The 13,978-nt window shown below is 39.5% G+C and overlaps 2 protein-coding genes and 4 non-coding genes across 8 annotated transcripts in view; 5 read left to right on the top strand and 1 right to left on the bottom strand.

The window, feature by feature from the left end:
• Positions 1 to 8,465, bottom strand: part of ZWILCH (zwilch kinetochore protein) — a 35,393-nt gene extending 26,928 nt beyond the window's left edge. For 2 of the 3 annotated variants that reach the window (XM_057724882.1, XM_057724883.1), the window contains exons 1-4: positions 8,206 to 8,465; positions 6,701 to 6,752; positions 3,602 to 3,697; positions 839 to 957 (exon numbers count right to left, since the gene is read on the bottom strand). In XM_057724882.1, the coding sequence (XP_057580865.1) occupies positions 839 to 957; positions 3,602 to 3,697; positions 6,701 to 6,752; positions 8,206 to 8,258 (320 nt within the window). In that variant the 5' untranslated portion in view covers positions 8,259 to 8,465. The remainder of the gene's footprint in view (positions 1 to 838; positions 958 to 3,601; positions 3,698 to 6,700; positions 6,753 to 8,205) is intronic. The other variant, XM_057724884.1, reaches the window with a different exon arrangement.
• Positions 8,466 to 8,734: 269 nt separating this feature from the next.
• Positions 8,735 to 13,601, top strand: RPL4 (ribosomal protein L4). Its single transcript, XM_057724150.1, has 10 exons — positions 8,735 to 8,815; positions 10,204 to 10,375; positions 10,568 to 10,674; positions 11,036 to 11,174; positions 11,616 to 11,740; positions 12,013 to 12,142; positions 12,397 to 12,553; positions 12,849 to 12,932; positions 13,042 to 13,162; positions 13,247 to 13,601. Exons 1-10 carry the CDS (start codon positions 8,813 to 8,815, stop codon positions 13,505 to 13,507), a joined length of 1,299 nt encoding a protein of 432 aa, XP_057580133.1. The 5' UTR covers positions 8,735 to 8,812; the 3' UTR covers positions 13,508 to 13,601.
• On the top strand, positions 10,423 to 10,493 carry LOC130847343 (small nucleolar RNA SNORD18). The gene has a single exon (XR_009052108.1). It is a non-coding gene; the product is annotated as a small nucleolar RNA SNORD18 (small nucleolar RNA).
• Positions 10,878 to 10,976, top strand: LOC130847211 (small nucleolar RNA SNORD16). Its single transcript, XR_009051998.1, has one exon. It is a non-coding gene; the product is annotated as a small nucleolar RNA SNORD16 (small nucleolar RNA).
• LOC130847340 (small nucleolar RNA SNORD18) lies at positions 11,455 to 11,526 on the top strand. The gene has a single exon (XR_009052105.1). It is a non-coding gene; the product is annotated as a small nucleolar RNA SNORD18 (small nucleolar RNA).
• On the top strand, positions 12,202 to 12,271 carry LOC130847342 (small nucleolar RNA SNORD18). The gene has a single exon (XR_009052107.1). It is a non-coding gene; the product is annotated as a small nucleolar RNA SNORD18 (small nucleolar RNA).
• Positions 13,602 to 13,978: the final 377 nt, after the last annotated feature.

The raw sequence follows: 13,978 nt of genomic DNA, 5'->3' as shown, positions 1-13,978 counted from the left end.
CACTTTGTGACTACTGTTATTATAGTCCTTATTCGCTAGTATTATTATATAAACGACCAGATCCTCCAGGACTCCTTGACAGCAAAGACTTCTTGGTTTTGGAGTTGAGGGAGGCCGGGCAGACACAAAGTCACACGGTGGGGGTGGAGGTGGGGGGGGGGGGGTGAGTAGCGAAACTGACAAAGCAGACAGAGGCGACAGGGTTTCTTACGGGGCACTACTGGCATCTGGGTGGGATGATTCCTCGTTAGATAGGAAAGTCCCATACATTGCAGGACATCTACCATCCATGGCCCAGGCCCATAGCTCCCGAGTCATTGTGACAATCAAAAAGTGCCTCTACATATTTCCAAATGCCTGTTGGGTGTGGCACCCCTTGTGGAGGACCACTGGATTGGACGTTGAAGGCTCCTGTGTGTCACTTATAAGGACTTTGGATTGTATCATGAGGCAAAAGCACCACTGAAGGATTTTTAAGCAGGGAGCAATATAATCAGGCTTTCATTTTATAAAGATCCCTCTGGCAGCAGTGAGGAAAAAAGACTGGCAAGGAACCAGATTAGAAATAAGGAAAACAATTACGAAGCAACAACAGTAAACAGTATAGGGGAATGGAGAAAGGGAAGATCACCGCAGTCCTCTTAGCCACACTTGGGATACCTATGGGACAGTCAAGGGACAGTCAAGTAGAACTATCCTTAGAGAATTGGGTGTACACATCAAGGGGGAGAGGAAAGGAGAGATGGAAGGATCTGGGCTAAATATTTTTTTCCCAATGTTTACAAGAACACTTCAGTTTAAATCCTACCCTCCACCCCTACAGTAAGAAAAAACTTACCTGGCTCTCCCAACTGGTAAAGCAAGTGGTCCAACATTTTCACCAGTAGAGAAATCAGAAATAGCAGTTTCTTCGGCTTGTAGTTCTTCAGCATGACTTGTTTCTTCCTTTTCTAAAGGCTTTAAAAATGTTTAATAATTTAACCAGGTAAAAGAATACTTGAGGTAACAGTCAACTCTTCACTATGCTAGAACATAATGTACTGATTTCCAAACCCTTAAGCACAAAATGACTGGGTTACAATAAGAATCATAGCAACAAACCAGTTTGGTACCAATAAATCTCACCATCAGAAGCATTTCCACTGTCCTATAAAAAGATATTGATCTAAATTGCTACTGATAAAGGAAGTATCTATCTGATACCATCAGAAAAGGAAGTGCTCCACTATGTACAAAATGATGTACAAAACACCAAGGGAAACCCGTGGGAGACTCCCTGATCTTTGTCATTCCCCCAACTTGAAGGTTCACAGCCCTTAGTCCTTAAGTCTATCCCTCTTTGGGCTATCAGCTCTCATTTGTGTTTCTGATATCCATGTGTGTAAGTAGTGAAATAGCTCAGTTCTGCCAATAATAACAATAATTATACAAATTAATATTTCCTGAGCATGTACTATGTACCAGCTACTGTTCCAAGCTTTCTTTTATTCTTCATAAAAACCCTAAAATAGATACTATTATTAACCCTGTTTTATAGACAGGAAAACTGAGCTAGTGAATGGCTGAATAGCTTGCCTAGAATAACAGCTGCTGAGCAGCAAAACCAACATTTGAACCTAGGTAGTCTGACTTCAAAGTTCTTATCCACTAAGCTCTTCTAGCAGTAAATACTTAATAGCTATCTGATCTAGATGTTTCATAATATCCCTTTCAGACCTGGATTTCCAAATAGTTCCTAGAAGTATCCAAGAAATGTCACTTTTCCTTCCATTCTACTTTTCAATATCCATCTACATAAAACTCGTGCTTTAAGCTCTACTGATCTCTGCAGAAATAAAGGCCATTTTAATTGTTCCCCATCCAAAAATGCCAGGGCCTCACTGAATCCCAGGTAACCCCTCACAAATCCAAGCTGCATTCTCACTAGTATCCCAACCGATTTCTACAAATCCCTCTACTCATCTTTACCTTTTCCTAGATAACTCATCTTCATCTGACCATCTTCATTTTTTCACCTTTTGCTCAACATTTTTCCTTCTCCCCATAATAAAAGTCTAAATTCAACCACATAATTCACCTATAATTATTTTCCAAGCATCTGTCCACCACAGATAAGCATCATTGATACAAAAGACAAAGTAGATCCCCTCCTCAGAAAGAAGTTTTTGTGTGTATTTAAAATATTAAAAAAAAAAAAAGTTTCAAAATAAAGAGCTCTCTGTTCATTTATCTCAATCTCCGTCCAGACAGCATGAGGGTCCTAAAGCAGACAGAAGTATTGCTTCTAAAGGAAAGTCCACTTTCGCCTATTAGATCCTGTTCTTGTCTACTTTGGGAAACAATATACCCAAGGTCCTGACCCCAAAGCAACTGTGTAATGTGACAGCATTATCAGCACTCAATTAAAATCACTGGTACTGCTCTGCCGAAACAGTTCCCGTACTTAAAACATAAAGGTGTAAGGTCGTAATTATAAAGCGATGCAAAAAATAAGAAGTTCCCTCTTGTTACACTTCACAAGCAAAAATTAAAGTAGAAATTCGTGAGTTATAGCTACTTATGGTGTGCTGTTCAAAACAGTAGCCACCCACAAGGCACACGTGGCTTTTGAGCACCTGAAATGCGGCCAGATCAAATTGAGACTTAAGTGTAAAATACATACCAGATTTTGAATACAAGCTTCAAAAAAAGAATTTAAAATCTCACTAATGATTTTTATATTAATTAGGTATTGAAATGATAACATTAGATATGTTAGATTAAATAAAAATATTAAACATAATTTCAGACCCAGCAATCCCACTCCTAGCTATTTAAAGAAAACTTGTGCTCACATAAAATTCTGCACACAAATGATTATTTTTTTAAATTCTAATTAATTAATTAATTTGGTCGCGCCATGCAGCTTGAAGGATCTTAGCTCCCTTGACCAGGGTTCAAAGCTGGCTCGAACCTGGGTAAAAATGATTATAGTAGCTCTATTAATGATTGCTGAAGACCGTAGACAACCCAAATGTCCTTCAAAGGATGAATGGGTAAATAAACTGGTACAACCATACCACAGAATACCACTCAGCAATTAAAATGAGCCACTAATACACACACAGCTTGAATGAATCTCAAAGGCATTATTATACTGAGTGAAAGAAGCCATACTCAAAAGGTTACACACTTTCATATGATTCCATTCATGACATTCTTAAAAAGAAAAGCTACAGTGAGGGAGAAGAGGGAATGATTTTAAAGGGACAGCACAAGGGAGTTTTTTGGGGTGATGGAACTGTTTTGTGTTCTAATTATGGTGGTGATTACCAGATTGTATATATGTGCTAAAATTCACACAACTGAACAACAGAAGAAAAAGTCAGTTTTACAGTATGAAAATTAATTACCTTTTTTTTCAATGAGGCTACTAGAAAATTTTTAATTACATATGTGGTTCACGTTCTCTCTCTATTGGACAGCACTGTACTTACTACTAAAAGATATTACAATCCACTCTCACTAATATGCTGATAAGAAAATGTGTACATTTGATATTATCCCCAAGAAACCAAATTTGGCTATTAAGAATTAACCACAAAGCCCAAGCACTACTTACCACTTTTTCCACAATGAATACTGTGTCATTTTCATTTAGAATATTTTTCAAAGGGTTTGGTTGGCCTTTGCTGAGTAACTGCACTTGAACATCAGCCTATTAAAAATAGATTAAGGTCCAGTAATGTTATAAATACACACATATGTACAAATATTTATACACATAAAGACCAGTTTTATGCAAGTAACTGGAGAAGAGATTTTGAACAAGATATAATGTTTTAAAAATATAATTTCATTTATTCTTTGCCTATGTTGTTTTTCAAGTTGAGAAAATTTAGCTGGGGAATTCCCTGGTGGTCCAGTGGTTAGGATTCTGCACGTTCACTGCCTACGGCGTGGTTCAATTTCTGATCGAGGAACTAAGATCCCCACAAGCCGGGTGCGGTGCAGCCAAAAAAAAAAAAAATCCAGCTCTTATATATGTATCTATATACTTCAAGTCCCACCTAAAGAGCACCCTACCTTGTAAGGCCTTTTGATTAGGAACACACTGACATCATCTTTCCCTAATCATACTGGATTTACTGTTATGAACCATAAAATTAGCTCTTTACTAAATATTATCTTTTTTTCTGATTGTACTACGGAATTCAAAACTTTCATCATTTTAGGGACTTCCCTAGTGATCCAGAGGGTAAGACTCCCTTCGCAGAGGGCCGGGGCTCAATTCCTGGTTGGGGAACTAGATCCTGAATGCATGCCACTATTAAGAGTCCGCATGCTGCAATGAAGATCTCGTGTGCCACAACTAAGACCCAGTGCAGCAAAAATAAATAAATTTTTTTTTTTAAAAGAACTTTATCAGTTTGTAGGAGCTGCATATTTCTTCGTAGCTAAAAGAGATTTTTAAACTCATCTATAATTCTACCAGCCAGGGTAGTCACTATCATTATTCTTTTTGATGTATATTTTGCCTGATCTTCTCCCAGACATATAAATAAATCTATTTAAACAGAAACATATCTATTATTTTGATAACTCAATAGGATTTTGCTTAATAAATAAACAGAACATTCTAACAGTTTCATATCATGAACTTCTTTCCATGCCATTAAATGTTCTTAGCCTGTCTAGTACCATGGATCTACCATCACATAATTCCATATTATTCAACATCTGGATATTTTCAAGTTACATGCTATAATAAACAATTGATAATGGACATCTTTTAGTTACTTTCTTAAGATGAATATTTAAAATCACATTGATATTGTCAAATTGCCTTTCAAATATGTCATACCCACATATTTGCATTGTCATCACTTACAACACACTATTTTCATTATTTATATTTACCATCTCATAGCAAAAAACAGTATCTTGTTATTGTTTTAATTTTCATTTATTTGATCACTAATGTGGGTGAATAGCCTCTAATATTCTTATTATTGACAAATATCTCTCATTATTTGAACCTGTTTAATTTCTTAGTTTGGATACAGAAGCATTTAGATACCAAGTTCAGAGAGCAAAGGATGCTTTGTTATTCTAATCTACTAAGTTCTTGATCAACTAACTGTTGTGGGTTGAATTATGTTCCCACCTCCCAAAAAAAAGCTGAAGTGCTAAGCTCTGGTTCCTCTGTATGTGGCCTTATTTGGAAACAGGATCTTTGCAAATGTAATCAAATTAAGATGAGGATTAACCAGGTTTGTGGGGGCCGTAAACCCAATAAATGGTGTATTTATAAGGACAGAGAGATTTAGAGACAGAGACACAGGGAGAACGCCATGTGCTGACAAAGGCAGGTGATTCAACAAGCCAGGAAACACCAAGGATTGCTGGAAACTACCAGAAGCTAGGAGGAGACAAGAAAGGATCCTCTCACAGAGCCTTCAGCTGGAACACAGCCCTGCTGACACCTTGATTTCAGACTCCTAGTCTCCAGAACTGTGAGAGAATACATTCCTCATGTTTTAAGAAAACTAATTTGTAGTGCTTTGTTACAGCAGCCCTAGGAAACAAATATAGGGACCATCCCGTAATAATTCAGATAGGAAGGGATTAATAATACGTTTACTTGGATATACTTGATTTTTGAGTTTGGTTAGTGAGAATTCAGATAGTAAGAGGTAACTACAGTTGGCCCTTGAAGAACACAGGTTTGAACTGTGTGGGTCCACTTACACGTGAATTTTTTTCAACAGCAAATGCTACAGTACTATATGACCCATCGTTGGTTGAATCCACAGATGCAAAACTTCAGATATGGAGGAACCACATGTAGGGAGAGTCCTCTATAAGTTATACTCAGATTTTTGACTAGAGGGCCAGCACCCCTAACCCCTTCATTGTTCAAGGGTCAACAGTATTTGTACTTTTCTTTCTGTGGTTACTTATTTGTATTCTCTGCCTATTCTTCTATTATGATTGTCTTTCTTCCTTATTGATTTTAAGAGCTTTTTTATTATTTTATACACATGGATATTAGCCCTTATCATTTATGACTATTTCACCTCAGCTCATCTTTTAGAATATAATTTATTTTAGTTTGCTAATTGCTTTAAGGGATTAAGTGCTATGGGGAGTTTACCAACGGAATACCTGGCATATATTAGATGCTTAATAAATTCATGTTTATAGCAGGTTAATTCATAACTATCAAAAACTGGAAACAATCCAAGTGTCCATCAACTGGTGAATGGATAACCAAACTGTAGTACATTCATACAAGGGAATACTGCTCAACGACAAACAGGAACGAACTAATGATACACACAACAACATACTTGAATCTCAAATGCATTGTATACTCATTGAGAGAAGCCAGACACAAAAGACCACAAACTGTATGGTTTTATTTATATGACATTCTGGAAAAGGCAATACAGAAAACAGATATAAAACAGATTAGTAGTTGCCAGGGAGCAAGGGAAAGGGTGACTATAAAGGGACATGAGATTTTTTTGGAGGTGATAGGAATGTTCTTGATTATGGGGGTGGTTATGTGACTAAATGAATTTGTAAAAATTCATAGAACTGTACTCTAAAAGGGTGAAATTTAGTCTGTGTAAATTAACTTCAATAAACTCAACTTTCAAAAACTCACAATTTTAGGATGACTGAGTTATTTAAAAACCATATAAATTGTTCATACCTCATAGATAAATGGGTCTTTACAGATTCCTTTCTTTGCTTCATCAAATTCCCTGAAATGCAGAACCACATGTGAAAAACAGAGCTATAGTATTCCATCATTTAAAAGCAGGAGTTACTGAGAGAAAAGCAAAATGCAAAGTATTCATGGCAGCCCTAAGGCATAGTTGGGAAGAGAGAAAAAAGCAGAAAAAGAGTATTAGGTTAATAAGGAAAGAAAAAAAGAGATGTCATAGAGATTAACACACAGCTGCCCCACACTGGGTACAACTGCTTCTCAGAAGCAGCAGGAAATTAGGTTGCCTACCTCTACTCTTGTAACTTGTATTTATTCATTATTTATTTTTTAATTTAAAGTGTACAATTTGATATATTTTTTCTTATTAGTCATCTGTTTTATACATATGGCAATCCCAATTCATCCGACTCCAACCCCCCCCCCCCACTGCCCCGCCTTGGTGTCCATATGTTTGTTCTCTACATCTGTGTCTCTATTTCTGCCTTGCAAACCAGTTGATCTGTAACATTTTTCTTGATTCCACATATATGCATTAGAATAATGAGATGTACAGGCTCTCATACTGCAAGATATCCAAGACACTGTTAAAAAAAAAAAGCTAGTGATCTTTCTATAATGTTGAAAAAATTGACAAGCATTACCACTTTTGTAAGCAGGAAAAAAAAAAGTCATGAAGAGAAATAATGAAGAGGCACGACGTTTAGAAAAGAAGGCGTTAGATTACAACAGTTGGTTATCAAAGTGTGGTGTCAGGCCTGCAGCATCTGTTTCACCTGAAATTAGTTAGAAAGGTAAATTCTTTAGCCCCACCCAGACCTACTAAATCAGAAATCCAGCAATCTATTCTGGCCACCTGCCAGGTGATTCTGATTCACACTCAAATTTGAGAACTACTGGATTAGATTTTTATGGTGGATACAGAACTGGATGGAATCCCCTTCAGCACTAATACTTCACAATATGAATCGGAGTCTTAGAGCACTGTGAAACAAAGGTGCTTTAGAGAAAAGACACACCATCACGTTGTCATCATATCTGTTGTTCATATAACTATCTTGAATAGACTATAACACGTTTCACACCAGCAAGGCTTTAAACCGGTGAGGGATGTTAACATCTAGTTTTCTAAATCCTGGTAGCTGCCCCTAACATATCACAAGTTGGGTGCATTATCAGAGTGAATAATGTGCCCCTTGGAAAACCTGTCACCTTCCTCCTCGGGTGACAATGTACAGATGCTTTCTTTTAAACGAGACTACCAGCAACAGGGCCTACAGGGCCAACCCCACACTGGAGGAGATAACCGGCGTCTCCCCCAGCTCCCGGATCCGCGGAAAGCGGACTAAGTCTACAACGCTGGCGCCGCTGGAAACCGGCAAGGCGCTTATCCCCAAGGCTGCGGCAAGAGGCTTGGGGCGGGGATCGGGATACCCCGAGGGAGAAGTGCTGTCCTCACAGCCAAGCCAAACGCGGGGGCTACAACTCACTGAAAGAGACGAGCGTAAAACGCCTCAGCAGCCCGGTTCGCTCGCGACCACATCCCGCCCCAGCTCGATTGCAGATCCGAAACCGCCAAACTGAACCGCGCGCCGGACGCTGACGTCCGGGGTCGTGACCCCCACCGGGACTACTTTTACCCACAGAACAGGCCCCGTTTGTCCACAAAGTTAAACTTTTGTTTTATATAGCACATAGCTGTTTTTCCTGTCCCAACAGCTTTCCATTCCGGCAAAAAAAAGTTAAAATACTGCGTGACGGTTGGGGGATTGCCGGTGGGGTGGGGAAACACTCGTCTCGCGAGAGTTTGCCACGCCCCCTTGTGGATTGCTCCGCGAAAAGGAGTCCCTTGTTTCTAAGCGCTCTTTTTGGCTTTGGAAGTCAATAGATACCGTAATTTGACGTATATGAAGAAATAACCCGCTGTTTTATTTTTGTAGCGTGGTAGAGAGATATTTTGTGCCCCTGGATTGGTTCCGAGGCGGGAGAGGGTGGGGGACGAGTTGAAGGTTACATATAGCGTGGGAGTGCTGAGCACTTCCTTTTCCTGTGGGAGCCGCCGGGTAGAGAGGAGCGTGGCTATCTGCGTTCCCCGCCATGGTGAGTGAAAGTTCTCTCCGCTGGACCTTCTCCTCTCGGGGCCGCCCGGCAGGAATGGGCTTGGGGGTTCAGGGCATAAAGTCTTCAGGAGGGTAAGCGAGGAGAAGGAGATGGGGACCAGAGGCCTCTGTTTGTGGCTGGGACCTGGGCAGTGAGGCTCTGCGGCAGCCATCTTAGAAGCCACGCTTGCGAGCCGGCGCAGGGCGCGTATGGAAGCAGCACAGGGGGACCCCAGATCGTTCTCAGGCGCAGGATTCCAAAGGGAATATAGCTGCCTTTGGATCTTAGGAAAGAATGGGTTACGCTGAAAATTTGGAAATTCGCAGGGCCTAAGACTGAGTCTGGGCGGAAGAGGCAGTTTTGGGTTTTGTGTCTTCGTGTCCTATTTAGTAAGGAATACTTACGTCTTTTGAGAGATTTTGTTAGAAAAAAAATACTTGTACTTGCATCTTTTAAATGAATTACTGTGTGTTTATCTTTAGAATTGCCTCTGAAAGCATTCTGGTCCTCTTGCCTTAAATTTTGATTGTTCTTCTGTAATGGGTAAATAATGTCTGTGTATGCATCACGTGCCTTGGAGAGTTCAGTGAATAAAGCAGGTAAAAGCACTATCCTTATGCTTCAATCGTAATTGAGTTGGTCAAAATGCATGGTAATGTTCGCTGGTAGTAAGTGCTGTAGATTTAGGGAGTCGGAGAGGGGACAGTAATTGTGCTTTATAAACAGTGATCGGAGAAACCTGAAGGAGGTGAGCAAGGGTATTTTTAGATAGAAGACTTGTTAGATCTGAGGCAGGACAGGAATAGCCCTGAGGTGTAGGCCTGAGCATCTGGAAAAGAGTATGGGAGGCGAGGTTAAGCAGGTTGTGTAGGTCGTGCTTTGGATGTTAGTTTTACTTTCAGGTGGTCGGTCTTTGGAGAAGATTGAGCAAAAAGTAACATGGCTGGTGTTTTTACCAGTAAGATTTGGAAGGTGTGTTTGGAACGGGCAGTGATGGATGTTTGGAGGAGTAGTGCTCTGGTAGATAAGTTGTGCTGACGTTTGGGATGAGTTTGGATGATGGCATTAAACTGCATTTTCAAACCTTACAGTGTGGTTTTGATTATTTTGTTTTCTAAGGCTTGATTTGAAAGTTTAATGTTAAAGCATTCTCTTTGAAAATGCTGAAAATTATGTGGCAGAACTTGAGACTGTCCTTCAGGTATTTATTGATATGAATGAACATGATGATGTGTTGGTAACTTAGCCTTTGTTTTTGGTTTAAGCGTTATCTACCTCATGGAACTCTCGTCTCTTCTGTAACTGAACCTTTAATGCTTTTGTTGGCACGTGAGAAGAGTGCCTCTGACATTGCTTGTCAATATAAATATTTTTTTCCTTTTTCTCAGGCGTGTGCTCGTCCACTAATATCAGTGTACTCTGAGAAGGGGGAGTCATCTGGCAAAAATGTTACTTTGCCTGCTGTGTTCAAGGCTCCCATTCGACCAGATATTGTGAACTTTGTTCACACCAACTTGCGCAAAAACAACAGACAGCCATATGCTGTCAGTGAATTAGCAGGTATGGATTTAGATCTTTCTTAGTTGACTTTTTAAGAGGTACTTAATAGCAGTGATGAAATTCCACTCCATTGGTCCGTGTTTCTGAACCACATGATTTTCCTGGATGTACTGATGCTGTTTGCTGCTATGCACAACAGTCATAGAATGGTGTAGTTGGGTAGCTAAAATTTGTGTTTTTTCACAATTTCAGGTCATCAAACCAGTGCTGAGTCTTGGGGTACTGGCAGAGCTGTGGCTCGAATTCCCAGGGTTCGAGGTGGCGGCACTCACCGTTCTGGCCAGGGCGCTTTTGGAAATGTATCCTTTGTTTCACCACCTGGACTGGTCAGCTGTGACATTTAGCAGACTGGACCTGGTTTATTCATGTTAGGAGTTCAAAAATATTTATGCTGAAGATATTAGTGTCCAGATTAAATATTTCTCTAGGCAGATTTGAAATCTGGAAGATTTTTCTGTCATAATTCTTGAAGCCAGCAGGATTGACATTAGAAGGTTTTGCTTGCAATGATGTCGTAATTTGCGTCTTACTCTGTTCTCAGCGACAGTTGCCTGCTGTCAGTAAGCTGGTTCAGAAGGGTGACGAACATTCTTACTGAGCAAGACAACTTATTTTTAATTCCTAAAACTTGAAAAATGTGATCCTTAACTGGTAAAATAGATGTGTCGTGGTGGCCGCATGTTTGCACCAACCAAGACCTGGCGACGTTGGCACCGCAGAGTGAATACAACACAGAAGAGATATGCCATCTGCTCTGCACTGGCTGCCTCAGCTTTGCCAGCACTGGTCATGTCTAAAGGTTTGTGATATTTTATATTCTAGGAATTGTATAAAATACCCCATTTTTTTCCCTATAGGTCACCCTTTTCATTGGTGTTAATAGCCTGTGTAAATTCTCTTCATCCTAGAGTGTCTGGCAAAATTTCCCTCTACTAAATGCCAGTTACAGCCACTTCAGTGTAACAACTCAGTCATCAGTGAATGCTATGTAATGGGTAACTAATTCAAATGCAATGATCTAGTATATTGTTAGAAAACTTTTCCACTTTGTCATGTTGTCTCTTCTTTTAATTTAACTGTCAGAATGATGAGATTCCACTTAATTGGTCCGTGTTTCTGAAACACATGATATTTGTGGAAATTCTGATTTGGCAAGTTGTATACACCATTTTGAGTGGGTTCGATTTCAATTTTTCAAAGGGTGCCGGGTAACCAAGTCACTGTTAATTGGCTTTGTCAGGTCATCGTATAGAGGAAGTTCCTGAACTTCCTTTGGTGGTTGAAGATAAAGTTGAAGGCTACAAGAAGACCAAGGAGGCTGTTTTGCTTCTGAAGAAACTTAAGGCCTGGAATGATATCAAAAAGGTAGGTTTTGTGGTCATTCACACAAATTTGTTGTCAGATTTTAAATTTCAAAAGACTGCTGAAGGACAGTATAACTAAACCTTAGTGGATATGAGAGCAAGGACTCTGGAACCACATTACCTGAGTTTGAAACCTGAAATCATTGCTGTGTTAAATTTAGGCAAGTCATTTGTACCTTCAATTTCATCATCTATAAAATGGAACTTTTTAAACTATGAAGATCTACTGCAGGGATCATACCTCAATCAAAATACCAAACCTCACTTTGTTAGGTCTACGCCTCTCAGCGAATGAGAGCTGGCAAAGGCAAGATGAGAAACCGCCGTCGTATCCAGCGCAGGGGACCCTGCATCATCTATAATGAGGACAATGGTATCATCAAGGCCTTCAGAAACATCCCTGGTAATTTTTGTACTGCTTATGTATTTTAATTACCCATGCTATGTAAGCTTACTCAGCTTTTATTATGATGAGATTCCACTTTATGGTCCGTGTTTCTGAAACTCATGATTTTGTGGAACTTCTGATTCTTGGCTGAATGAGTGCACTGTTGATGGTTGAAATTCATGGTTAAAATACTTGGGTGCTATAAAGATGATTTATTTCTTTCTTCTATTGAAATACAGGCTTCCTAATTCTCCTTTTCCCTTTAAAAGGAATTACTCTGCTTAATGTAAGCAAACTGAACATTTTGAAACTTGCTCCTGGTGGGCATGTGGGACGTTTTTGCATTTGGACTGAAAGTGCTTTCCGCAAGTTAGATGAGCTGTATGGCACTTGGCGTAAAGCCGCCTCCCTCAAGAGTAACTACAAGTGAGTGTAATTCATATATTGAACATGGATGTTTATATGCTGTGTATATTGTTCAAAATTGGTTTACATATTTTCTAAATAATGGATTGTGTTGCCATTTCCTCCTTGTATATACAGATGCAATATGTGGAAGTGGTGGGATTCTGAGAAATGATAGTACAGTGGAAGTTCTGATTGCAGTCTGTAGAGCTTAAATAATCAAAAGTAATCTCTTGAGGTTCATGTTCTTTAGTCATTTACATGAGAAATAGGAATTGAGCCTCTATAGTCAACATTTCCTCTTTTTTTCATTCAGCCTCCCCATGCACAAGATGCTCAATACAGACCTTAGCAGAATCTTGAAAAGCCCAGAGATCCAAAGAGCCCTCCGAGCACCACGGTAAAGTTGTGATATTCACAGTATTTCTTGCCCAGCCTCACATATTGGGTATTTCAGAAGTATGGGTCGTGTAAATAAAGTATTGATATAGTATCTTACCTTTTTATAGCAAGAAGATTCATCGCAGAGTCCTGAAGAAGAATCCACTGAAAAATCTGAGAATCATGTTGAAGCTAAACCCATATGCAAAGACCATGCGCCGGAACACCATTCTTCGCCAGGCCAAGAACGTAAGCAATAATTTGGATTTTGCTGATATGTGTTGAGTTTTTAGAAAGATTTGATTCTTAGATTTTCTTCCTAATTTGTTGCAGCACAAAATCCGGCTGGATAGGGCAGCAGCAGCAGCTCTAGAAGCCAAATCAGATGAGAAGGGAGTTCCAGGCAAGAAGCCGGTGGTGGTTAAGAAAGGAAAGAAGGCTGTTTGCGTTAAGAAGCTGAAGAAGCCAAAGAAGCCTTTGGCGGGAAAAAAGCCTGCAGTGACCAAGAAACCAGCAGCTGAAAAGAAACCAGCCGCTGAAAAGAAGCCCGCAGAAAAGAAACCCACCACAGAGGAAAAGAAGGCTGCTGCATGAATTTAAATTTGTTTATTGGGTAAAGAAAGGTCAGATCATTTTGGACAGCTAATTTTGAATAAAGACCTGATCAAAGAGGCAGTGAGAAACATAACTTGGATGTGTTGGTTACAATTTTTTTTTTACTGACACTTTGCTCTCGGTAATTCAAGCCTTTTAGTCTATAGTTCAGACCTTTTAAATCTGGTATAAAATGGAGCCTTGAATTCAGTATAAATCCACAAAGTTGAATGAGAAGTGGGATGGTCCACAAATCCAGGTATAAAATCCATTTTGTAAGTAACAGTGTTGAGAAACGGATAATTAAAAGACTTGTCTCAGAAATACACAGAAACAATATTTAGCCCCCCCGCCCCAAAAAACAACCCCTTGGAAAATGGGTGAAGTTCCATAAAGATTTGACATTTTCAGTAACCACAAGAGGGCACAATCAGGACACATTTTTTTAAAGTAAAGCAATAAGAAATTGAT

Source organism: Hippopotamus amphibius, chromosome 2 (assembly GCF_030028045.1).
Source record: "Hippopotamus amphibius kiboko isolate mHipAmp2 chromosome 2, mHipAmp2.hap2, whole genome shotgun sequence".
NCBI lineage: Eukaryota > Metazoa > Chordata > Mammalia > Artiodactyla > Hippopotamidae > Hippopotamus > Hippopotamus amphibius.
This window is presented reverse-complemented; position numbering and strand designations above follow the sequence as displayed.

Coding starts and splice junctions, on each gene's coding strand:
- RPL4 (XM_057724150.1), top strand. Junction 12,143..12,396: donor GGCCTTCAGAAACATCCCTG/GTAATTTTTGTA, acceptor TCCCTTTAAAAG/GAATTACTCTGCTTAATGTA. Junction 13,163..13,246: donor TTCTTCGCCAGGCCAAGAAC/GTAAGCAATAAT, acceptor AATTTGTTGCAG/CACAAAATCCGGCTGGATAG.